The following is a 24,324-nucleotide window of genomic DNA, read 5'->3' as shown; positions in this document are numbered from 1 at the left end:
TGGATAATTCCCATATTTCAAGATTTTTTTGGCATTTATCTGGCCCACAGAGGCAAAATGGTTGCCGTGGGCTAGGAGATGGGATTAACAGGATGGGGGGGCCCACCGGTCAGGATGGATGTGATGTGCTGAATGGCCTGTTTCTCTGCTGTACCATTCTTTGACAACCTACCTTGGTCTCAGATACCTGTGGAAGAAGAGCGAGGAGAGAAATTCATCTATGGCACCTCGGCAGATGCTGTTGTGGCCGGTCCTCCTCTTTGGTAAGTTGGCACAGGGTCACAAATTTATTAATGTCACCCGTATTTCACTTTGTGCACTGTCTAGAAAGATCATCCCATACAACAAAGACAACAGAATGCAGAGTAGAGTGTTACAGTTCCAGAGAAAGCACAGTGAAGGGAGACAAGAGGTGCAAGGGCCAAGATGGGAGGTAGATTATGAGGTCGAGTCCATCTTACTGTCCTAGGACGGTAGGACAGTAACAGTGGGGTAGAAGCTGTCTTTGAGCTTGGTGCTAAGTGTTTTCAGGCCTTTCTATCTTCTGTCTCATTGACAGAGAGGAGAAGAGGTAATGTCTGGGGTGGGACGGGTTTTTGTTCATGCTAGCTGTGTTACTGAGGCAGTGGGGAGACTGAGACCTGCTCCCATGATGTGCTGAGCCCTCAGCAGTCTCTTGTGATCATGGAGAGAGCAGCTGCCATGCCAAGCCAAATGGTCTGGGGCGAAGGCTTCAGAATTAGAGATCACCCAGTGTGGATGAAGATGAGGAGGGATCCCTCCTCTCTGAGGGCTGAGGATGTTTGGAATCCTCTGTTGGACAGATCCAGTGTTGACCTATTAACACCAATGCCATTCCCACTCCCCAGTCCACCACCAACTGAGCCTACATTCTACACCTCCCTCACACTGGGCAGGGGAGCGGCAATCCACAGCAGCTGACTAATTCACTGATCCCGCTGTTGATCAAACATTGAGTTACATTATAGCTTTGTCAAACTGGTCAGGCCACGCCTGGAGAATTCCAGTCTTGCCATTATAGGAAGGGTGTGGAGACTTTGGAGAGGGTGCAGAAGTTCACCAGGATGTCATCTGATTAGAGGGCACGAGCTATGAGGAGAGGTTGGCTGTACTTTTTTTTCTCTCTAGAGTGATAGAAGTCAAGGGGAGCTCTGGTGGAGGTTTATAAGATTATGAGAGGCAGAGATAAAGAGAGCTAGTATCTTTTCCTCCTGGGAAAAAATGTGTAATACCAGAGGGTATGCATTTACAGGAAGAGGGAGGAAGTTCAGAGGAGATGTGTGGGGCAAATTTGCTTTTCACACAGAGAGCAGTGGGTGACTGGAATGAGCTGCTGGGGTGGCGTTGGAGGCAGATCCGACAGAGGTTTTTAAGAGGCTGTGAGGCAAGCACGGTCCTGTGCAGAGATTGGAGGGAGATGGACACACTGCGTAAGCAGAAGGGGTTGGTTTAGTTCGTTTGGACCAACTAGATGAGCCAAAGGACCCATTCCTGTGCTGTAACGAGGGCAGTAGGAGAAACTGAGCCGTGATGGGACGCTGACACAAGGGTCTGGACTGCTCTCCGCCCTGGTTATGAAGGGAGGATGGGAATGGGGTTGGGGGGCGGTGTTTGTAGTTTGGACTGGAGGCCTGCGAACAGTGTTGTACCACAGGGGTTGGAGCTGGGACCCCTGTCACCGGTTGTCGGTGATCTGGGTGAGACTGTAGCTGGTGTGGTGAGTCAGTTGGTCAGTGGGAGACTGTGGGGCCAGTGCTGTTCCAGACAGTGAGGAGGCTCTCTGTGTCTACAGTTTCCTGGCCATTCCCTGATGTGATGGGAATGCCAGTCGAGGTGACGGTGGGGGATAATCCGGTGCAGACAGGAGTCGGCTGGGATACTACACTGTCCGTCTCCACCACCTCCCAGCACTTCATCGTGGAATGGCAGGATCCCACGGGCAGCACCATCCTCACCCTGATCAACAGGCAGCTCTTCGTCAAGACTGGCACTCGGTACACGGACAGAGTGAATCTGCTGCCCAATAGCTCCCTCACCATCAGCTCCACCACCCTGGCGGACGAAGGCAACTACTCAATCAAGGTGGAACCAAACAGTGGGCAGGGACTCACCACCACCACTCTGACCATCAGTCTCCTGGTTTACGGTGAGTCCTTAGACCAAACACCTGATTACTGCCATTCTCAGTCTGTACCCTCCCACTCCCCAATGGAACCGCTCTTCCTCCACAACTCAGACTCGCCTTCTCCGCCACCCCTCCCCCTCACAATTTCCTCTCACCTCTTTCCCCTACCCTCCCCATCTCATCATTCAAGTTCCACCTCCCCCTACCCACCACAATCCTCTCTCCCTCCTTACCATACACTTTCCCCCCTTATCTTCCATTGCTCCCAACTCTACACCTCATCCCTTCCTCTGCATCCTCACTGCCCTCCCCTTCCCCTTCTCAGCTGCCTCCTCACTATCCAATCCACTCACTCACTGTTTTCCCCCTGCTCCCCACTTTCCTCAATACCCCCACAGGATGGGGGTCCCTCCCCTCCATCCCCTCTTCAGACTCTCTCCTATGCATTCCCCCATCCAACAGGACAGACTATCTTCTCCCAAAGACCCGGAGAGGGATAACATGGACTCTCCCTCGATTCCCCCTCTGCCCATCCCACACACTCCTTCCTGCACTCAATCTGGCTCCCCAGTCTTCACCCTCACACTCCTCCCTTACCCATTCCCTTTGCCAATCTCTCTGCCATCTGCCTGTCTGCTCACTCCAGGCCTCTGCCCCTCCCTATTCCCACCAAATCCCTCATCCTGCTCTTCCCCTCCAACCCACCCATCCACCCATATGTCCCACTTATTGTTTCTGTCTCTCCCAGAAAGCTGGTGATGGGGATGACACACTCTGTCCCTTTTCCCTCCCTCTCCCCCTCTTCCCCAATGATCCAGTCTATCTCCTCCATAGAGCTCGTGACAGGGGTGACACACTCTGTCCCTTTTACTTCTCCCTCCTCCTCCCCCCTCCTTCCCCTCTTTCCCAATGACCCACTGTCTCCTCCACAGAGCCAGTGACGGGGGTGACACTTTCTGTCCCTTTGGACCATAAGATACAGCAGCAGAATTAAGCCATTAGGCCCGTTGGGTTTTCTCCACCATTTCATCATGCTGATCCAATTTTCCTCTCGGCCCCAGTCTCCTGCTTTCTCCCCATATCCCTTCATGCGCTGACCAATCAAGAATCTTTCAACATCTGGCTTAAATATACATTCAGACCTGGCCTCTATAGCTGCCTACGGCAAAGAATTCCACAGATTCACCGCGCACTGGCTGAAGAAATTCCTCCTCCTCTCCGTTGTAAAAGGACACCCCTCTATTCTGAAGCTGTGCCCTCTCCATATCCACTCTGTCAAGACCTTTCGCCATGCCGTTCTATCCTGCAATCATTTTCATGAACTTCCTTTGAACCCTCTCCTGTCTCAGCACATCCTTTCTAAGAAAAGGGGTCCAAAACTGCTCACAGTATTCCAAGTGAGACCTCACCTGTGCTTTATAAAGTCTCAACATTACATCCTTACTTTTACATTCTCGTCCTCATGAAATGAATACTACCACTGCATTTGCATTCCTCACCACACTCACCCTGCAAATTAACCTTTAAGGAATCCTGCACAAGGAGTCCTTGGCACCTCAGTTTTTTTTGTATTTTCTCTCCATCCTTCTACCGAAGTGCATGACCTTAAACTTCTCGTCACTATATTCCACCTGTCATTTCTTTGCCCATGCTCCTACTCAGTCTGACCTTATGTAGACTCTCTGCTTCCTCAAAACTACCTGCCTCGCCACCTATCTTCACATCATCTGCATACTGCAGCAAAGCCATCAAGTCCATCATCCAAATCATCGACATATAATTCAAAAAGAATCGGTCCCAACACTGACCCCTGTGGAACATCGCTAGTCACTATCAGCCAACCAGAGAAGGCTCCATTTATTCCCACTCTTTGCCTCCTGCTAATCAGCCACTGCTTTGTCTATGCTAGAATCTTTCCTGTAATACCATGGGCTCATTGTTTGTTAAACAGCCTCATGTGTGGCGCCTTGTCAAAGGCCTTCTAATCCAAGTATACAATTCAACTGATTCCTTCTAATCCAAGTATACAATTCAACTGATTCCGCTTTGTCAATCTTGCTTGTTATTTCTTCAAAGAATTCCAACAGATTTGTCAGGCAAGATTTTCCCTTAAGGAACCTTGCTGACTGCTGCCTATTTAATTGTGTGCCTCCAAGAAGCCTGAAATCTCATCCTGAATAACTGACTCCAACATCTTCCCAACCACTGAGGTCAAACTAACTGGCCTATAGTTTCCTTTCTTTGCCTCTCTCCCTCCTTTAAGAGTGGAATGACATTTGTAATTTTCCAGTCTACTGGAACAATTTCAGTATCTAGAGATTCTTGAAAGACCATTACTAATGCCTCCACAATCTCTTCAGCCTCCTCTTTCAGAACTCTGGGGTGTAAACCATCTGGTCCAGATGACTTATCTACCTTCAGACCTTTCAGTTTCCTAGAACCTTCTCTCTAACTTCACACCCTTCATGCCAACTGACAACAGAACTTCCACCATACTGCTAGTGTCTCCCACAGTGAAGACTGATGCAGATTACTTATTCAGTTTGTCCACCATTGCTACCTCTCCAGCATTGTTTTCCAGTGATCCAGTATCTGCTCTTGTCTCTCTTTTACATGTTATATGTCTGAAGAAACTTTTGGTATCCTCTTTAATATTATTGGCTAACTTACTTTCGTATTCGATCTTTATCTTCTTAATGATTTTTATAGTTGCTTTCTGTGGGATCTTAAAAGCTGCCCAGTCCTCTAACTTCCCACAAATTTTTCCTCCCTTTGGCTTTAACTTCTCTTGTTTGCCACGGTTGTGTCATCTTTCCTATAAAATAATTCTTCCTCTTTGGGATGTATATATCCTATGCCTTCTGAATTGCTTTCAGAAATTCCAGCTTTGTTGCTCTGCCATCATGCCTGCCAGTGTTCTTTCCCTGTCAATTCTGGCCAACTCCTCTTTTCATGCCTCTATAATTCTCTGTACTCCACTGTAAGACTGATACATTTGACTTTAGCTTCTCAAATTTCGGGGTGAATTTCATCATATTCTGATCAATTTCCCTGAAGGGTTCTTTTACCTTATGCTCTGTAATCAATTCTGGTTCATTGCACAATGTCTGATCCAGAATAGCTAATCCCCTAGTAGGCTCAACCATCTCTCATAAGCACTGTAGAAATACCCCCTCCTGGAATCCAGCATCAACCTAATTTTTCCATTCTACCTGCATACTGTCACCCACCCCCCATAACTATTGCAACATCGCCCTTTTGTCATGCATTTTCCATCTCCCATTGTAATTCTTAGACCACATCGTTAATGGGTCATTTTGCCCATTATCCGCAGTGATTCAACACTTTCTGATCCTATGTCACCTCCTTCTAATGATTTGATTTCACTTTTTACCAACAGAGCAAGTGGCCCCTTCTGCCTTCTGCCTGTCATTTTGATACAATATGTATCCTTGGACATTAAACTCCCAGTTATAATCTTCTTTCAGCCTTGATTCAATTATGCCTACAACATACCCGTCAATCTTTAACAGTGCTGCAAGTTCATTTACTTTATTCCGTATATTGTGCACATTTCAATTATGGTGGTGGCATCCGTCAGTCTCGAGAGACCATGGATCTGTGCCTGGAGCTTCCAGGGCACAGGCCTGGGCAGGGTGGTATGGGAGACCGGCAGTTGCCCAAGCTGTAGGCCTTCCCCTCTCCACGCCACTGATGTTGTCCAAGGGACCCGAGCAGCTTGGCACCGGTGTCGTCGCAGAGCAGTGTGTAGTTAAGTGCCTTGCTCAAGGACACAAACACGTTGCCTCAGCTGAGGCTCGAACCAGTGACCTTCAGGTTACTAGTCTGATGCCTTGCCCACTAGGCCATGCGCCAATTATAATACCTTTAGTTCAGCACGCACCCTTTTTGAATTTGTCTGCCTCTTACATTGCAACTCATCCGCTTTGCCCTGTCAACAGCCTTTCCTTACATCTTGCCTCTGTTTGTAAACCAGCTCTGCCTTTTTAACCTTCCACTCTCCCCCATTGAGTTCCGCTAACTACGCGTGTCTCCCCCACAGAGCCGGTGACAGGGGTTACCCTGAGCAGGCCCCGGAGCGGAATCCCAGAGCGTACAGCCAATTTCTCCCTCTCCTGTTCAGTTCTCACTGGCACCCGCATCTCCTTCTCGTGGCTTAAGGACGAACAGCCCCTGGTCAACTCGAGCCGGGTCAGAGTGGTGGGCAATGAGATGAGCATCCGGCAGGTGGTGCGTGCGGATGCCGGGCAGTACACCTGTGTGGTGAGGAATCCCATCTCCAGCGGCTCCCAGCAGCAGAGCCTCACCGTCTACTGTGAGTATCACTGAGGAGGGCGAGCGAGGGAGGGGAGCCGGTTGTGCAGAGGAGTGGAGGGAGGGACGGCAGTAAGGATGGATTCGAGTGGACGGGAAAAAAGTCAGTCAGAGGAGAGGGCAGTACAGAAGAAAGAAAGAAGGGGCAGGGGAAGGGGAAATGACTGGGAGTGGGCAAAGTGGGAGAAGGGATAGGAAATAGAGGAGGAGAGAGGGAGTTTGGAAGGGCAATTGGAAGGAGGAGGATGGGGAAGGGTAGAGTGGGGAGGAGGAGTGAAGATAATGGAGGGGGTAGGTTTTGAGGAAGGGGTGGGAGAGGGAGGGTTTGGAAGGGGTAGAAGCGAGGTTTTAAGTGGGCAGGTGGAAGTGGAGGGTTTGGGAGGAGAGGGAGAGGAAGGATGAGGAAGTGACAGAAATGAGGGAGGGTTGTGTTTTGAGGAAAGAGGAAAAGGGAGAGAAGGAAGGGGAAGGGAGGGGTGTTTGTTTTGAGTAGGAAGAGGAAAAGAGACAGGAGGGGCTGGTTTTGGAGATGGCGAGAGAAGGGTTGGGAGAAGGAGGCTGGAAGAGAAGGAAGGGGGAGGAAGGGGAAGGAGGAAAGTGGGAGAAGGGAGGGAGGTGTGGGTTTTGGAGAGGGAGGGGAGAAGGAAGGGAGAGGGAGGAGAGGAGCGAAGGTGTGAAAGAAAGGAGTGGTTTTGGTTTTAGGTAGGAACAGAGGGAGGAGGAAGAAGGGGAGTGGTGGGTTTTGGGGATGGAGAGGGAGAAGTGGGAGAGTCAGGGGAGAAGGGACGGAGAGGGAGGAGAGGAGGGAGGAAGTGGTTGGTTTTGGGGAAGAAACAGAACAAAGATGGGGTAGTGTGGAGTGAGGGGAGGAAGACTGACTGTAGGCCAAGGAGGAAGTGGGAGTGAGTGAAGTGTGATGTGGAAGAAAGAGTCAGAGAGGAAGAGAGGCTGAAGGAGGAAGTGGAGGGGACGGAAGGAGGGATGAGGGCTGCATGAATGCCAGGTGGTAGACGTGTATGGTGGGTTACACTGTCAGCCAGAGCTCCATGGGGAGGAGGGTTGAGGAAAGGAGTTTGGGCAAATGGGAATGAAAGGGATTGGAGCAGGCATAGAGAGTGTGGGTAGAAGAATGTTGGGAGTGGAATGAGGGGAAGAGACACAGGGACTGTGGTGTGAGCACTGTGGCAAGAGGAGGTAGGGACAGAAGGGTAGGAAGTAAAGGTGAAGGGAGAGAGAGAATGTGGGAGAGGAGCGAGCGAGTGGGGTGAAGGAAGGGAATGTAGAGAGGGTATTTAGGGAGTGGTTAGAGGAGGAAGACTGTGGGAAAGGAGGAGAAAGATAATGGAGAAAGTGTAGGGGAGAGAGTGTAGGAGGGAGAGTATATGGGAGAGAAGAGGTGTGAAAGAGAGGAGGGGTTGGGGAGGGAGGATGTGGACAGAGAAGGAGGGATGGGAGAGGAGTGCTCAGATCAGAACTGATTGGGAGTAGAGTTCAGGGACAGAGAGTAGGCCCAGAAATGGGACCAACCTCAGTGATACAGAAACAAACACACACTCACTGACAGAAAAGACACTTTCACAGATAATCTACACACCCTTCAGATATCTCACAGACTCACATCCCCCAGACACATTCCTCACAGACACACAGCCCCAGACATGAACCTTACAGACACACACCCCTCAGACAGATATCTCTCAGACTCACACCCCTCAGACAGATATCTCTCAGACACACACCCCTCAGACAGATATCTCTCAGACACACACCCCTCACACAGATATCTCTCAGACTCACACCCCTCACACAGATATCTCTCAGACACACACCCCTCACACAGATATCTCTCAGACTCACACCCCTCAGACAGATATCTCTCAGACACACACCCCTCAGACAGATATCTCTCAGACTCACACCCCTCACACAGATATCTCTCAGACACACACCCCTCAGACAGATATCTCTCAGACTCACACCCCTCAGACAGATATCTCTCAGACTCACACCCCTCAGACAGATATCTCTCAGACACACACCCCTCAGACAGATATCTCTCAGACACACACCCCTCAGACAGATATCTCTCAGACTCACACCCCTCACACAGATATCTCTCAGACACACACCCCTCACACAGATATCTCAGACTCACACCCCTCAGACAGATATCTCTCAGACACACACCCCTCAGACAGATATCTCTCAGACACACACCCCTCAGACAGATATCTCTCAGACACACACCCCTCAGACAGATATCTCTCAGACTCACATCCCTCAGACAGATATCTCAGACACACACCCCTCACACAGATATCTCTCAGACTCACACCCCTCAGACAGATATCTCAGACACACACCCCTCACACAGATATCTCGCAGACTCACACCCCTCAGACAGATATCTCTCAGGCACACACCCCTCAGACAGATATCTCTCAGACTCACACCCCTCAGACAGATATCTCAGACACACACCCCTCACACAGATATCTCTCAGACACACACCCCTCAGACAGATATCTCTCAGACTCACACCCCTCAGACAGATATCTCAGACACACACCCCTCACACAGATATCTCGCAGACTCACACCCCTCAGACAGATATCATGCGGACTCACACCCCTCAGACAGATATCTCACAGATATATTTACTCTCACATGCCATGGTGTATCACAGATATACGCACACATTCAGACACACTCACACACACACAGAAATGTTTCCAAAGACACACGAACTTTCACACTCAGAGGTACATTACAGTACAGACAAACACAAACTCTCAAAAACATCCACAGGGACTCACACACATACTCTCTCACACACAGACACATTCAGACACACTCACACAGACACAGAAATATTCACAAAGATACACCAACTCTCCCACTCAGAGCTACATCACAGACAGGCACAAACTCTGAGACAGTCACACAAACACACGCACACCCAGATATGCACACTGCGACACACACACTCGCAGAAAGATACAGAGAGTGATGCCCACAAACAAATACCCAGATTGTCATTCTTCCAGACACCCTTATGGTCTCTGTCTATCCACAGATGGCCCAGAATCACTGGTGGTGAGCCATCGGTTCCAATCAGACTGTGTTACCCCAGACCAGGTCATTCTGGGACGAGGCGGGAGTTTGATTTGCCAAGCAGACTCGGTGCCTCAGGCCAACTTCAGCTGGACTCTGCAGGGACAGGCGCAGGCGCAAGGCAGCACCCTCTCGATCAACAGTTTGACCTCCAATGACTCAGGGTTGTACACCTGCACCGCATCCAATGCCCAGACAGGATTGGAGAGGGCAGTGTCCACTAGGGTCGTCGGCGTGGGTGAGTGAAACCGTTCTCAGAGTTGGAACCATGGCAATTCGATCAGCGAGGCTGTCTCACACACACACGCCACTCTGTCCCAGCCCAGGGTCCGGATCCGATCGCACTCTGTAATCCACTCTTGGGGATCTGTGATTCTCTGCATCAATCCACTCATCCCCTGGATCACATCCTATAACCTACTCTTGGGGATCTGTATTCTTTCTATCCCCTCGGTTAGATTCCTGCCTGTAACCCACTCCCAGGAATCTGGTATTCTATGTACAAAACCGCCAGACACCTGGATTAGATCCCAGCCTGCAACTCACTCCTGAGAATCTGTTTTTCCATATATAACCCCCAACTCCTCCAGGACACCTGGATTAGATCCCAGCCTGCAAACCACTCCAGGGGATCTGTTATTCTACACATAAACCCCCGACACCCTGGATTAGATCCCAGCCTGTAACTCGCTGCCTAGGGGAGGGGAGGGGACGCCATTTTCTGTCTCAGCTCAGACTGACCCTCCCTTCTGTCTGCAGGTGGATGTCTGAGTGCTGGAGGGGTGACGGGGGTCGTTATTGGAGCAGTGGCTGCCCTAATCATTATTGTCGTCCTGATCGTCTACCTGTACAAACGCTGGAGTGAGTATAACTGCGGTCTGTGTCTGGACCAAGGGGTAATCACACAACCACTTTCAGTCACTTTCTGACGTACTCACATATAACCCTGCATGCACACACACTCAGACACACCCACACAGAGAGACACGTACACAGCCTCATACATACAGACAAATGCATACTCATAGATACACCTGCACACATGCACGCACACACACACACACAAACACGTGTGCACGTGCACGCACGCACACAGAAACTCTCTCTTTCTCGCACACACACAAGCGTCTGTATACACACAGCCAAGAGGGTGTGAATGGGAGTCACAACAGCCGGGCAGGAACATCACCAGTCTGCCCTGTACAGCTTCGCTCAGAGAGCTGATTATTCAGAGGGAAGGAATGGGAGAGTGCATACGGGGAAGGAGGTGAATGCTGATGGAAGGAATAGCAAAAGAGGGAGTGGGGAGGGGGTAAAGTAGGGACAAAGGGCCAGGGAAGAAAAGGGGATCTGTGAGAAAGCTGTGGACCAGGGGTGGAAACAGGACTAGTGAAAGGTGATGTGGAAAGTGGAAGGGGATGGAGCAGGGAGTGAACCAAGGGGGTGCAAAATTGGAGTCATGGAATAAATTTGGTGGAATGGAAAGCGAAGGTGGAACCAAGGGTGAGAGGCAGGCATGGGAGAGGGGGATGTTGTGGGCAAGGGGGAGGGTTACAACAGGACATGAGGTCTATGCCCCCAAATTTCTCCCTCCCCTGCTCCACTGATTGTCCTTCTCTAACCCTACAGAAAACAGGAATAACCCCTCAAAGAAACAAGCAGAGGTTGCAAGATCAAGAGAGGTGGATGCCAAGGTGAGATGCCCTCTAATCGCCCCCTCCTATCTCTGTGATTCACTCCGGCCCCTACATTTCCCTGTCTCTTTGACACACTATGACCCCTATATCCCTATCCCTACATCTCTGACCCCTGTCCTGCTCCTACACCCGTTCCCCTCCCTGTGAACTCTCCAGCCCAACACCCCACTTCGTCTGTGACCCGACCGCCACACCCTCACTGTCTCCTACACCACCTCCTGTGGTCTCTACCCTGCTGCCCGTCTCTGTCATCCTGTCACAGCATCAGACCCCCATTGAATTATGACCTTCAACACTGTGTGTGTGTGTGGAGTGGGGCGCTTGTTAATGGGCCACTGTGAATTGCCCCTCAGTGTGTGGGTAAAGGGTAAGATTTTGCTGGGTGTGTGTAGTGGTAGTTATATTTATGTCATTCAGTTAGCTGCTCCTTCATGGGAGGACTTCACATACTGTACAAGGAGCATTATCAATAAAGTTTGGTTCAGTATCCTGCACGCTGACATCCTGGCGTGCTCTGCACTGCCCCTCAATAAAGAACACCACATCGTAAAAAAGTGGTTGATCTATGAAAAATATTCAGAGACTTATCAACCTAAACTACCTATGCTAGTTTCCAATCATACGCACCACAAGGCGGAGCAGATAGCTAGCCTGGGCAATGCCTTCAAGCTATGCCCAGTAGTGGACACATTGTAATAACCTGTGGCCACTGGACTGGAGAAGTGCCCAGAGACACAGACAATGCACAGAAGTCAGTCAAACTCTTTGGGGTTGGGGGGGGGGGGGGGGAATGACTTTTGGAGTCCAAATAAGTAACGAACATGAAAATGAAGCAATAACATGCAGTACCTACATCTACTTACCTAACAAGCTTCTCAAGAAATTTGATTTCTCTAAACTAGGGGCTCAGACAGTTTGAGAAATTTAGGATAGCAAGCAATTTCACTCAAGCTTCAGAATAGCAGCAAGTTAGCACAATGATAGTCATCATGGGTGAGAAAGCAGATGACACCGTGGGTGGATTAGGACTGATAGATGCTCAGATAAAAGAGTACAAAACAGACAAGGAGAAATTTAGGAGTATTTCACAAGTTGGGATTTAAACTAGAGTTGCAGGGGGATGGGAACCAGAGTGCCAGAACAGTTCATGAGAGGTTGTGGAGAGTGATGTTGATAAGACCTCAGACAATGTCAGGAATCAGAATGTTGAGCAATATGTGAATAGAGTCCTGAGGTGTGTATATTTTAATGCAAGGAGTATTGTAGGAAAGGCGAGTGATCTCAGGGCATGGATCAACACCTGGAATTACGGTATTGTAGCCGTTAGCGAGACTTGGTTGCAGGACTGACAGCTCAATAATCTGTGGTTCCGTTGTTTTAGATGTGACAGACTGGGAGATATTAAAGGAGGAGGGGTGGCATTACTAGTCAGACAGTCAGGACAGACTGAGAACTTGTCTGGAGAGGCACTATGGGTGGAACTGAGAAATAGGAAAGGTATGACCATGTTAATGGGGCTATATTGCAGACCTCCCAACAGTCCAAGAGCAAGTTTGTAGAGAGATTGCAGATCATTGCAAGGAATATGAGGTTATTATAGCAAACATGAGGAAATCTGCAGATGCTTGAAATTCAAGCAACACACACAAAATGCTGGTGGAATGCAGCAGGCCAGGCAGCATCTATAGGAAGAAGTACTCTCGACGTTTCGGGCCGAGACCGTACTTCTCCCTATAGATGCTGTCTGGCCTGCTGTGTTCCACCAGCATTTTGTGTGAGGTTATTACAGCAGGTGATTTTAACATTCTGCACATTCACTGAGACTCCCATACTGTAGAAGGATGAGATGGGATGGTGTTTATCAGTGTTCAGTAAAATATCCTTCGTCAGTACATTGATGTCTCAGTGAAAGAGTGTGTGAAACTGGATCTGCTGTTAAGGAATGACACAGGCCAGGTGACAGAAAATTGTGCAGGGGAACACTTTGCATCTAGTGACCACAATGCCATTAGTTTAAAAGTACATATGCAAAAGGAAACATCTGGTCCACGTGCTGAGTTCTAAATTGGAGAGGGGCCAAGACAATCAGAAATGAGCTAGCAAGTGTGGATTGGAACTGGATGTTTTCTGGAAAAGGTGTGCTCGGTAAGTGGAGGCATTCAAAAGAGAATTTTTGAGAGTGCAATGCTGGAATGTGCCTGTCAGCATAAAAGATAAAGATATCAAGTGTAGGGAACCTTGGTTTTTTGGAGAGATATTGAGGCCCTGGTTAAGGAAAATAGGAGGTGCATAACAGGTATAGGCAGGTAGGAACAAATTAGGTGCTTATAGAGTATAAGGAATGTAAGGGAACATTTAAGAAAGAAACCAGATCGTTTCTGATATGACAAAATTGGTCCTCTGGAAGATCAGAATGGTAATCCATGTGTGGAGCCAAAACAGATGGGGGTGATCTGAAACAATTTTTTTACATCTGCATTTAATCTGGAAATGGACACAGAGTCTATAGAAGTGAGATAAAGTGGCATCAACTTGATGGACCCTGTACAGACCACAGAAGAGAAGGTGTTTGCTATCCTGAGGCTAATTAGGGTGGATAAACCTCCAGGGCCTGATAAGGTGTTTCCTCGGATCCTTTGGGAGGCGAGTGCAGAAATTGCAGGAGCCCTAGCAGAGATATTTAAACCATCCTTAGAGACAGGAAAGGTACCAGAGAATTGGAAGATAGCCAATGTTGTTCTGCTGCTTAAGAAAGGTTCTAAACATAAACCAGGAACTTATAGGCTGGTGAGACTGACGTTAAATGTGGGGAAAGTTATTGGAAGGTATTCTAAGGGAACAGATATATCAGTATCTGGATAGACATGGACTGATTAAGGATAGTCAGCTTGGCTTTGTGCATGGTAGGTCATGTCTAACCAATTTTATAGAGTTTTTGGAGGAAGTTACCAGAAAAGTGGATGAAGACAAGGCAGTGGATATTGGTTACATAGACTTCAGCAAGGCATTTGACAATGTTCTTCATGGTAAAGACGTTTCAGTAGCTCGACATTCGGAATGAGGTAGTAAATTGGATTAGGCAGTGGCTTTGTGGGAGAAGCCAGAGAGTGGTAGTGGATGGTTGCCTCTCTGACTGGAAGTCTGTGACTAGTCTGTCAATGGATGATATACTCATCATTGGAGGCTCAAGTGTGGAACATGACAAGGGAGTTGAGCTGCCTCGCAGAAACTGAAACAGACTGTAATCTACTGAACAAAAAGACTTGTAAAGTCGTAAGTAAAGTTCTCAGGCCATCAACTGGACTTGGAAGAAATGCAAAAAGATTCAGGCAAATTGGCAGGAGTTCAGAATATGAAACCATGTATCAGAGGTCTGTAGTTTCCTTTGCATACTAGAATGGCTGGGAAAGTTAATTCCAGATTTGGAAGAGAAAACAAAGCCACTACGTAACCTCTCAGAGTTTACTATGTAACCCCGCGTAACTGGTCCACTCTATCGTCCTGCCTTTTATCAACCTGTACACATCTATCAAGTCACCTCATCTTCCTTCATGCCAAAACCCCTGGTTCATTCAACCTACATGCTCTCTAATCCAGGCAGCATCCTGGTAAATCTCCTCTGCACTCTCTCAAAAGCCTCCACATTCTTCCTATAACGAGGCAACCAGAATTGAACATAATATTCCAAGCGTGATCTAACCAGTGATTTATAGACCTGTTCCCAGCTCTTGAACTCAATCCCCTGATTCATGAAGGCCAGCACACCATCCACCTATCAACGTGCAGCAACTTGAGGGATCTGTGCCCCTGGATGCCAAGATCCGCCTCATTTTCCAAAGAAGATGGCACATGTTGCAACTTGGAGCAACAGACTGTTTTCTGGAGGGGTTCAGTGAGTCCACCCTCTGAGGCCAGAACTGGGCCCGAAACATTGACTGCCCTGTTTCCTCCATTGATGGTGCCCGATCTGCTGAGCTCCTCCAGCACTTGGCGTGTTCCTTGCCCCAAGGTCAAGCAGATGCTTTGGTCAGTATGGACTGGTCAGGCGGAATTGCTTGTTTATGTGTTGTCTCATTCTATGGCAGGTAGCAGAGGATAAGTATTTACTGCCTACTATCTGACTTCCTCTGGATCTCAGGGTGGATCCACACTAGCTACACTAAGCTTGAGCCAGGGATAAAGAGCAGTGAAGGTAGGGGTCTGTGTCCTTGGGTCCCACACCATCCAGTTCAGGGACAGTTCATAATCTATGACCATCGGACTCCTGAACCAGAGTGGATAACTCCAATCACCTCAACACTGAACTGATTCCACAACCTACAGACTCACTTCCAAGTACTCGACAACACATGATCGCAGTATTTTTTGCACAGTTTATCAGTCTTTGTCCACTTATGTATAGATTTCTGTAAAATTCATTGAATTCTTCATTTTCATGTAAATACCTCAAGCAAATTAATCTCAGAGTTGTACATGACAATTAATTTGCTTTGAACTGTGAACTTCCAGGCATCTCGATCACAGGACAAATGAGATGTGGAGATGTCATTCCCAGTGAGAGAGTCTCAAGTCAGGACAGTCATTTAACCTCGGGCTGGGAGGTGATGTCGAGCAGAGGGTGGGCAGTCTAGGCAACTCCTTGCCCCAGAGGAAGGTGGATCTCTGGGAATTTGTACAGAGAGAGGGGTATAAATATATCCAAGGCTGGAGGAGGATAGGGATCAGAGACAGATAGTGAGGAAGTCTGCAGCAGACTGACTGTGGAGCAGGAGAAAAGGGGCCAAGTAGGCAGCCTCTGCATCGGGAGGGGGAGAGGGAGAGAATGGTATAGGAATCTGTGGTCAACAGGCTGAAGGGTCATACTGGGCTCCCTTCTGCTTATTGAAACTTCCTGCTGTCCCTCCCTCCACAGGTCCTGCCCTGGATCTACAAGCACCAACAGGAGACTCCGGGGTTCACTACACCGCCACCCTTCGAAAGAGGGGGTCCAGATGGGAACCACAGCAGCTACCCGGTGAGTGAAGAGGGTCCTTTCCTACCCACCCTCATCCCTAAACTCATCTCTACACCTACACGACCCCTTTAGCCATCCCCTCCTTACCCACACCCCCTCTTTCCTACGGATCTCTGCTCTCTCTCTACCGCTAGTGAGTGAGGGGCTTTCCTAATCCCACCCACCTATACCCACACATTACACCAAACCCAACTCCATCAAACCTTAACCACACCACCCCTACACTCCCTTCCCTTCGCCTGTCCTGCCTGGGTCCAGCTGGAAGCGGGTTGGTTATTATGTTCCGTTACAGATCTTACGCTGGTGGTTCTGTGCAGAGGTGTGGGATGTGATCCCACATGGACAGGGTGTCAGCAATGGCTGGGAGGAATGGGAGGGGAGAGGATGTTGGGACGGCAAGAGATGGTGTGTGTGACTAGATTGGAGGGGGTGATTGGCCTGTTGGTATTGGAAAGATTATGGGATCTCCTGGAAGCAGGTCTGATGTGATCTTTCTTTCCTTCTCACCCCTCTCACACCTCCTCCTCCACTCTTTCTTTCCCTCCTGCTCCCCTTCTCCCCCATCCCTACCCCTCCTCCACTCTCACTGTTCTATTTCCCTCATCCATCCCCCCTCCTCCATTTCCCTTCTCTGTCCATCACTGCTCACCTCTTCCCCTGAACCCTCTTTCCATCTCCCTACCCCTCCTCTCATCCCCTCCACCCACTCCCTACCTCACCCAATCCTCCCCCGCCCACCTGCACTGGTCTCCATCACCCCTCTCCCTCCTTCTGTCTCACATCACTCCTCCCCTCCCCACCCTCTCCCTCATCACTCACCTTCCCTCCAACCCCTCCCACAGCCTTCCACAGGATCCATGGTTCCCTCCACTCTGAACGGAGCATCTGTACCCCGCAGTGTGGCCCTAACCAGCGGCCGCCAATCCACCCTGGTCTGAGGGCTGGGGCAGCGGAGGATGGGGGGAGTGGGAACGTGGACCACTGAGACTCCCCTCCCGTGATACTGGTTATGGAGAACTGAGCAGAATTCCACAGAACCATCATCTTCCCCGATTCCTGGCACCGACGGGGATATTAATATGGACCGTGAGGGTACGGACGGACGCCTCACATTGATGTGTGATTGAGTGTTTTCACAGGTCCAGCATATTGAGGAACCCTACCTCCTCATGGAACAAGCCTCGAGGGCCAATGCCTCACTACAAACAAGCCATCCCCACCCCTCAGTTCACATGAGGGATTCTAATACAACCTCAAACCTCATTCTAGTCCGGTTCCCGACTCTGAAACCAAGAATTCACCTGGGACAAGGGCTGGACCATATCAGGATTGAACTGGATCGGGCCCATATACAGGGTCCCAAACATGGATTTATCCAGAATGGAGGCCTGTGCACGTATCAGGCTGCACTGGGTCACGGACCCGGAAAAGGCCAGATCAGTGACCTAAACATGGACTGGGCCGTATTGGGTCCTGAACACGGATTGAGCCGTTTGACGCTTGAATGTGGACTGCATCGGATTCAGTCCTGGAATCCTCAGGGATGTGTGAACTCTCACATTGACTCAGGGCTCTCTGAGCCCATTACACATTGTTGTTGGATACTCCAAGTTTCAGGTGGAGAGGGAGCATTAACCTGCAGCACACAGAGTGAAGCATTGAAAGACTTAAAGGGGATTTGAGGGGCAACCTCTTCACCCAAAGGGTGGTGGGTATGTGGGATGAGCTGCCAGGGAAAGGGGGCAAGGCACAGCGAGAAGCTCTCTCCAAACTGTTCCACTCCCGGGGTCAGACACAAAGTGAGATCCCTCTACACTGTCCCATCACACACTCCTGGGGTTAGACACAGAATAATGCACACCGTCCCATCACACATTCTCAGGGTCAGACACAGAGTGAAGCTCCCTCCATACCGTCCCATCACTCACTCCCGGGTCAGACACAGAGTGAAGCTCCCTCCATACCGTCCCATCACTCACTCCCGGGTCAGACACAGAGTGAAGCTCCCTCCACACCATCCCATTACACACTCCTGGGGTCAGACACAGAGTGAAGCTCCCTCCACATTGTCCCATCACACACTCCCGGGGTCCGACACAGAGTGAAGCTCCCTCCACACCGTCCCATCACACATTCTCAGGGTCAGACACAGAGTGAAGCTCCCTCCACACCGTCCCATCACACATTCTCAGGGTCAGACACAGAGTGAAGCTCCCTCCATACCGTCCCATCACTCACTCCCGGGTCAGACACAGAGTGAAGCTCCCTCCACACCGTCCCATCACACACTCCTGGGGTCAGACACAGAGTGAAACTCCCTCCACACCATCCCATTACACACTCCTGGGGTCAGACACAGAGTGAAGCTCCCTCCACACTGTCCCATCACACATTCTCAGGGTCAGACACAGAATGAAGCCCCCTCCACACCATCCCATCAATCACTCCCGGGATCAGGCACAGCAGGAAACTCCCTCCACACCGTCCCATCACTCATTCCCGGGGTCAGAAACAGAGTGAATCTCCACCCAGACTGTCCAGTCACACACTCCCTTGTCAGACACAGAGTGAAGCTCCACCCAGACAGTCCCGTCACATACTCCCTTGTCAGACACAGTGAATCTCCATCCAGACAGTCCTGTCACACACTCCCTTGTCAGACTCAGTGAATCTCCATCCAGACAGTCCCGTCACTCCCTTGTCAGACACAGTGAAGCTCCATCCATACTGTCCCATCACACATTCTCTGAATCAGACACTGAGTGAGTCTCACTCTGCGCTGCCCCACACACAACCCCGGGTTCAAACACTGAGTTAATGTTGCTCTACAGTGAGGTTCCTTTCTTTTCTTTTTCAATCTTTTTATTGATTTTCACATATACACAAAAAAAAAATAACATAATAATAAGTAAATTATAAATACAATAGACTTGAAATCACATTGATAATAAGATAATAATATCCTACTAAACATCAACAAAAGAAAGTACCTTAATCAAGTCCACATGATTATATGAAAAAAAAACAAATAACCATTAAAAAAGAAAAAAAATATTAAAAAATATGTGAGAAAAAATATATATTAAAAAAAATAAAACACTAAACTAAACTAACACAGGCAATAACAACAGTTTACAAGTATAAGATAGTGTCAAAGAACTCCGGAACTCCATACCTGAACATGAATAAGCAGAAAGGTCCGGAAAAGGCCAAATTAATTCATATGAAAATGTCATACAGTGAGGTTCCACTACACTGATTCTCTGTCTTCCCCCATTCCCTCATTCCAGACTCCATTCCCCTCACCCTTATGGGAGAGAATGCCCCCTCAGATCCCACTCTGAACCCCTCACCCTATCCTGTACCCTCTGGCTTTACATACCTCTGCCATAGGGATAGGATTCCCGCTATCTGCCCTATCTGTGACCACATAGTATTGCACAACCCCATCAGGTCTCCCTTCAGCCTTCTCTGCCCATGTAGAACTGTCCCAACCTTCCAGTCTCTCCCCAAGACTGTCCTCCATCCCAGGGAATGGACGATCAGAGGTGAATTGATAGAGATGTACAGGATTATGAGAGGCATTGATAGAGAAGGTAGCCGTTAGGTCATGGGACATTCATTGAAGGTGTGTGGAGGAAATTCCGCAGAGAAGTCAGAGGTCAGCTTTTTTAACAGAGTGGCAATTGCCTGGAATGCACTGCTGGTGGAGGCGGGTACTTTGTGGAGATCTAAAAGACCAATTTAAAGACAACTGGATTATGGGCTATGTTGGAGGAAAGTTTTAGATGGATCATGGATTCAATCAATAACATCGTCAGTACAACAGCGAGGGCCAAGTGACCTGTACTGTGCTCTGCTGTTGTATGTTCTATACGCTGTTCAGTATGTCCATGGGCGCTCTACGGACCTGCCAGAGCTGCATCGTGGAAAGTATCCCGTTGGGTTGTACCACACATCTGGACCATCAGAACCCGTAGTGGGGGTAATCACTACCCAGTCTGTCACAGGATCTTTCCATCTTGTTCATCCTGTCCATGCTCACCCTGCAGAGCCTCAGAAAGGCCAACAGTACAGTCAGGCATGCCAGCCACTCTTGTCCATTTCCTGATCTCTGTTTTACCTTCTTAGAAATCCCAGACAATCAGACTCTAGGAACAACTAGTTCCAGTCTGTGGATCGACTCCGGAACAGATCAAGTCCTTCGCACATCCTCTTCCCGGTGGGGCTGCCCTGTTTTCGGACCCTTAACTCTCCCTCCCTCGGTTACTCCATTACTGTCACTTTGTCAGTTCTTTATGCACTACCTCAGTTTACATCACAATCAGTTTGTGTTGAGTTTCTCATTGCATTTATTATTGGAATACCTGCACTGTTTATTTTGTCAGCCTCATACAATCACCTAATGCAATTAGAGTTTAAAAGTCCACAGTCCTGTTGTGATTTTCCTAGATTGTAGATATGAACATGGTCACTTTGTTGAGCCACTCTTCCTAATGTGCCCATTGGGCTATGTAAAGGCATGCCTAAATGCTTATTTAATAAATAACTAATTTGAACAAATTGTCATCTGTGGGGGGCAAGAGAAATGGGAGGGAAAAGAGGGAGGAGGGAAGTGGGGGAGGTGCGAGGAGGAGGTGATGTGTGAGAAAAAGGAGGAGAGGGAGGGAGAAAGGGGTCAAGATAACATGAAAAGGAGAGAGAGTGGAATGGAGAGTAAAGGGAGGGAAGGGTGGGTGGGTGGTGGAGAAGACCATAATATATAGGAGAAGAGTTAGGCCATTTGGCCCATCGCGTCTGTTCCGCTATTTCATCATTGCTAATCCATTTTACCTCTCAGCCCCAATCTCCTGCCTTCTCACTGCAGCGCACGGGAAGTGGAAGAGGAGGACACAAACTGGGCAGAGAAGGGAGAAGGTGAGAGAGATCAAGTTAAGATTAAGGATTACTTTTGTTTGTCGCATATACATCAAAACATCCAAGCATACAGTGAAATGTGTCATATGCATCAGCAAACACAGTCTCAGGATGTGCTGTCCAACTCCTATCAGCTTCCTGGGCCACAACTAACCAATCCGGACGTCTTTGGAATGTGGGAGGACACCGGAGCACCTGGACATGGTCAGACTCCTCACCGTGACGGGTAGTTGCTGGTACAGTAATCGCTACGCCTCTGTCTTGCTCAATGTCCTGTGCTCAGCATCAGAAACCCCTTCTCCCCTATTATCCCTCTCATGCACCATGCCATTCCCCCTCCTCAGTCCAGCTGCTTGACCACTTTCCTGTGAGAGCGCAGCCCGCATTCCCACCTGAGAGGGAAATTTAAGATGGCCCTGCTGAGGGCAAACAAAAACTTACTGGTTATTCCCAAAACAAGAAATAGGAGCAGGAGTAGTCCATCTGGCCCATCGAGCCTGCTCATGGCTGAACTGACCACAGACTCATCTCCACCTGCCCGCCTTTTGCCCATAACTCTTAATTCCCCTACAATGCAATAAATAAATGCTTTATTTATCAGGCTTTTTCTGTAAAAATAACTATGGCCAACAATCACCACAAAAAACAAAGAGGCAGGCGAAGGCCAGGCTGGGTCGAGGGTTGATGCGTGCAGGTGCGAGTCCAGATCAGGGCAAGGTCGAGGCATATTCGAAACGAAGTCGGAGCAAGTGGAGTGGAGAAAAAGTGGAAAGGCAGATTCAGGACCCATCCACCTAATCCAAGAGCGAGGTTTGGTCGATCTAAGTGCTGGGCTGTTTTGGAAAGGGCGGGTACGCGGTGTCCAGGCCCAGAGCGTATTGATGCAATAAGGCCCAGGTCCTGGTGCATAGAACAATCTGACGTTCGGACAGTTTAAACTCGGGGCCAGGTGGATTGAAAAAGCAGGGTGTTGACTAAAGGTGAGGGTCGAGCTGGTTCTGCTCACTGCCCCACGATGTTTACTCCACTCTGAGGCTGTGAGGACTTCTCCGGGTTTTGCATCTGAGGACTCACTTTAGTACATTTGCAAGATTTGTTGCTTTTTCTCTCTCTACGTATTGGGTGTTTCTCGGTCTTCCTTTTGCAATAGATTCTTTTGGCCGTCTTGTTTTGTGTCTGTCTGTAAGGAGATGTATCTCAAGGTTGTATCATATATACAGGTGTTCCCCCCCCCCCTTCAAAGGTAGAGCATTCCTATGAAACCTTTCTTAAGCCGAAATGGCATAAAGCTAAGAACCATTAATTTATATGGGAAAAATTTTCGTAAAAGCAAAAATCTCTTTGTACAGAGAAAACGGGTTACTAATGTAGGTCTTTTGTAAAAGCGAGGTGGTGTAAAGCGAACATTTGTAAAGCGGGTGACGCCTGTATGTACTTTGATAATAAATGCACTTTGAACTTTGAGGAGAACACCACCTCCTGTAAGCTCCCCCTCTGCCGTCCCTCTTGGAAACCTATTGGCGGTTTCTTCACTGACTCTGGTTGTGAGCCCCAGGTGAAACTTCTCACCATCGAGGAGTCAGAGAGGGAGGCGGTGATACGTACAGAACTGTGCCAGGTCCCGGGAATGACTGAAACCAGGAACAGGGAGTGTGGAAGGGCGTAGGGCTGGAGGGATGTCTCCCCTCTCACCCTTCCCACTCCATTACAGTTTCCTGGGGTAAGTTGTAGGGGGCGTGATGGTGGTGGTGTCACTGCCTAATGGTTCCCGCGTATGGGAGATGAGTGTGTCCCGTCCTCACTCTCCCTGCTGTGTTTACACAGATGTGTGTGGGTGTGAATGAGTGAGTGTAAGTCCTTTCCAGCATGAAAGTGTGTCCAGACATGGTTGACAGTGAATGGTAGAAGGCAGGTGTGCAAGGACTGTGTGTGCAAGCCAGTGTGAAGTGACTGTGTAGACATGAAGTCAATGGTGAAATGTGACTGGAGCTTGGATGAGGAGGGGAAAGGGAATTACAGGCTGGGTGGGGTATGGATTTGGTGATCATACCACAGACTCACCACAGTTATACTGAGAGAAAGAAATTCTTACTTTTCATAAAGTAGATATCCAATGCAGCAATGATTGTGACACCAGTCAGTTAACCCAAAGCAATTCCCAGTGACGTTGAGGCACTCAGACCATCATCTTGATGGAGGTAGGGAAGATCAGTCCCATTGAGAGTTTGGACAGAGCGTAGCAGAACCCCGGTAGTGGCTCACACGCTGGGATCTAATCCAAGGGTTCGGGAGGGTTTGTATACAGATTAACAGTGTGTTCCAGCCTCAGAACTAATCCCAGTTTTGGGGTTTATATACTATAAAATAGATCCCCGAGTATGGATGACAGGTTGAGGTCTATCTGGGGTGTCACGGGGGTTTATATATGGATTAACATATTCTGGACGTGGTTTACAGGCTGGTATCTAATCCAGGGATTCTGGAGGTTTATATATACAGTAGAATAACTACTCCTAGAGACTGGGTTACAGACTGGAGATGAATCCAGGGGCTGGAGAGTTTATATATAGAATACAGATTCCCTAGAGTGGGTTAAAGGCTGGAGATTAATCCGTGGGTTCAGAGGGTTTATATACAGAATAATGTTTTGCATGCATCAATCCTGAGGTGACATAGAGGGTGAGAGTGTTCTAAAGAAGGGGGTTCAGGCAGTTGGCACTTATTGCACACCACACTTCATGATTCGATTGTGTACAGTTAAAGATTTGGCAAGGGTGAAGTTCGGTTGAAGTGGAGTGGCCGTAGTGTGAGTGGGCCATTGTTAGAGCGCAGAGTTGAGGCTTTAGCTCATCAAGAATTCAGCGAGGAGGGGCAGAGGCTGATGGAGTTATTTTCATTATTTATTCTTTATTATTATGCACATTTAGAGCAGTGCGGTAGCCAAGCAGGAGAGTTGAATGCTCCTCTTGCAGGATGTGGGAAGGCAGGGAGACCTCCAGTGTCCCTGACAACGACACCTGCAGGAACTGCATCCAGTTGGATCAACTCTGAATCAGTCAGGAGGCTGAGGGGCTGACAGACAACATACAAGGAGGTAGTTA

General features: G+C 48.8%; 1 protein-coding gene across 4 annotated transcripts in view; it reads left to right on the top strand.

The window, feature by feature from the left end:
- The window catches only part of LOC132393512 (carcinoembryonic antigen-related cell adhesion molecule 8-like), a 34,416-nt gene extending 13,557 nt beyond the window's left edge, over positions 1 to 20,859 (top strand). For all 4 annotated transcript variants that reach the window (XM_059968891.1, XM_059968869.1, XM_059968880.1 and 1 more), the window contains 8 exons: positions 184 to 263; positions 1,814 to 2,167; positions 6,210 to 6,482; positions 9,558 to 9,833; positions 10,355 to 10,456; positions 11,225 to 11,289; positions 16,205 to 16,306; positions 17,149 to 20,859. In XM_059968891.1, coding sequence (XP_059824874.1) covers positions 221 to 263; positions 1,814 to 2,167; positions 6,210 to 6,482; positions 9,558 to 9,833; positions 10,355 to 10,456; positions 11,225 to 11,289; positions 16,205 to 16,306; positions 17,149 to 17,244 — 1,311 coding nt within the window. In that variant the 5' untranslated portion in view covers positions 184 to 220 and the 3' untranslated portion in view covers positions 17,245 to 20,859. The remainder of the gene's footprint in view (positions 1 to 183; positions 264 to 1,813; positions 2,168 to 6,209; positions 6,483 to 9,557; positions 9,834 to 10,354; positions 10,457 to 11,224; positions 11,290 to 16,204; positions 16,307 to 17,148) is intronic.
- Positions 20,860 to 24,324: the final 3,465 nt, after the last annotated feature.

Source organism: Hypanus sabinus, chromosome 1 (assembly GCF_030144855.1).
Source record: "Hypanus sabinus isolate sHypSab1 chromosome 1, sHypSab1.hap1, whole genome shotgun sequence".
NCBI classification, from domain to species: domain Eukaryota; kingdom Metazoa; phylum Chordata; class Chondrichthyes; order Myliobatiformes; family Dasyatidae; genus Hypanus; species Hypanus sabinus.
This window is presented reverse-complemented; position numbering and strand designations above follow the sequence as displayed.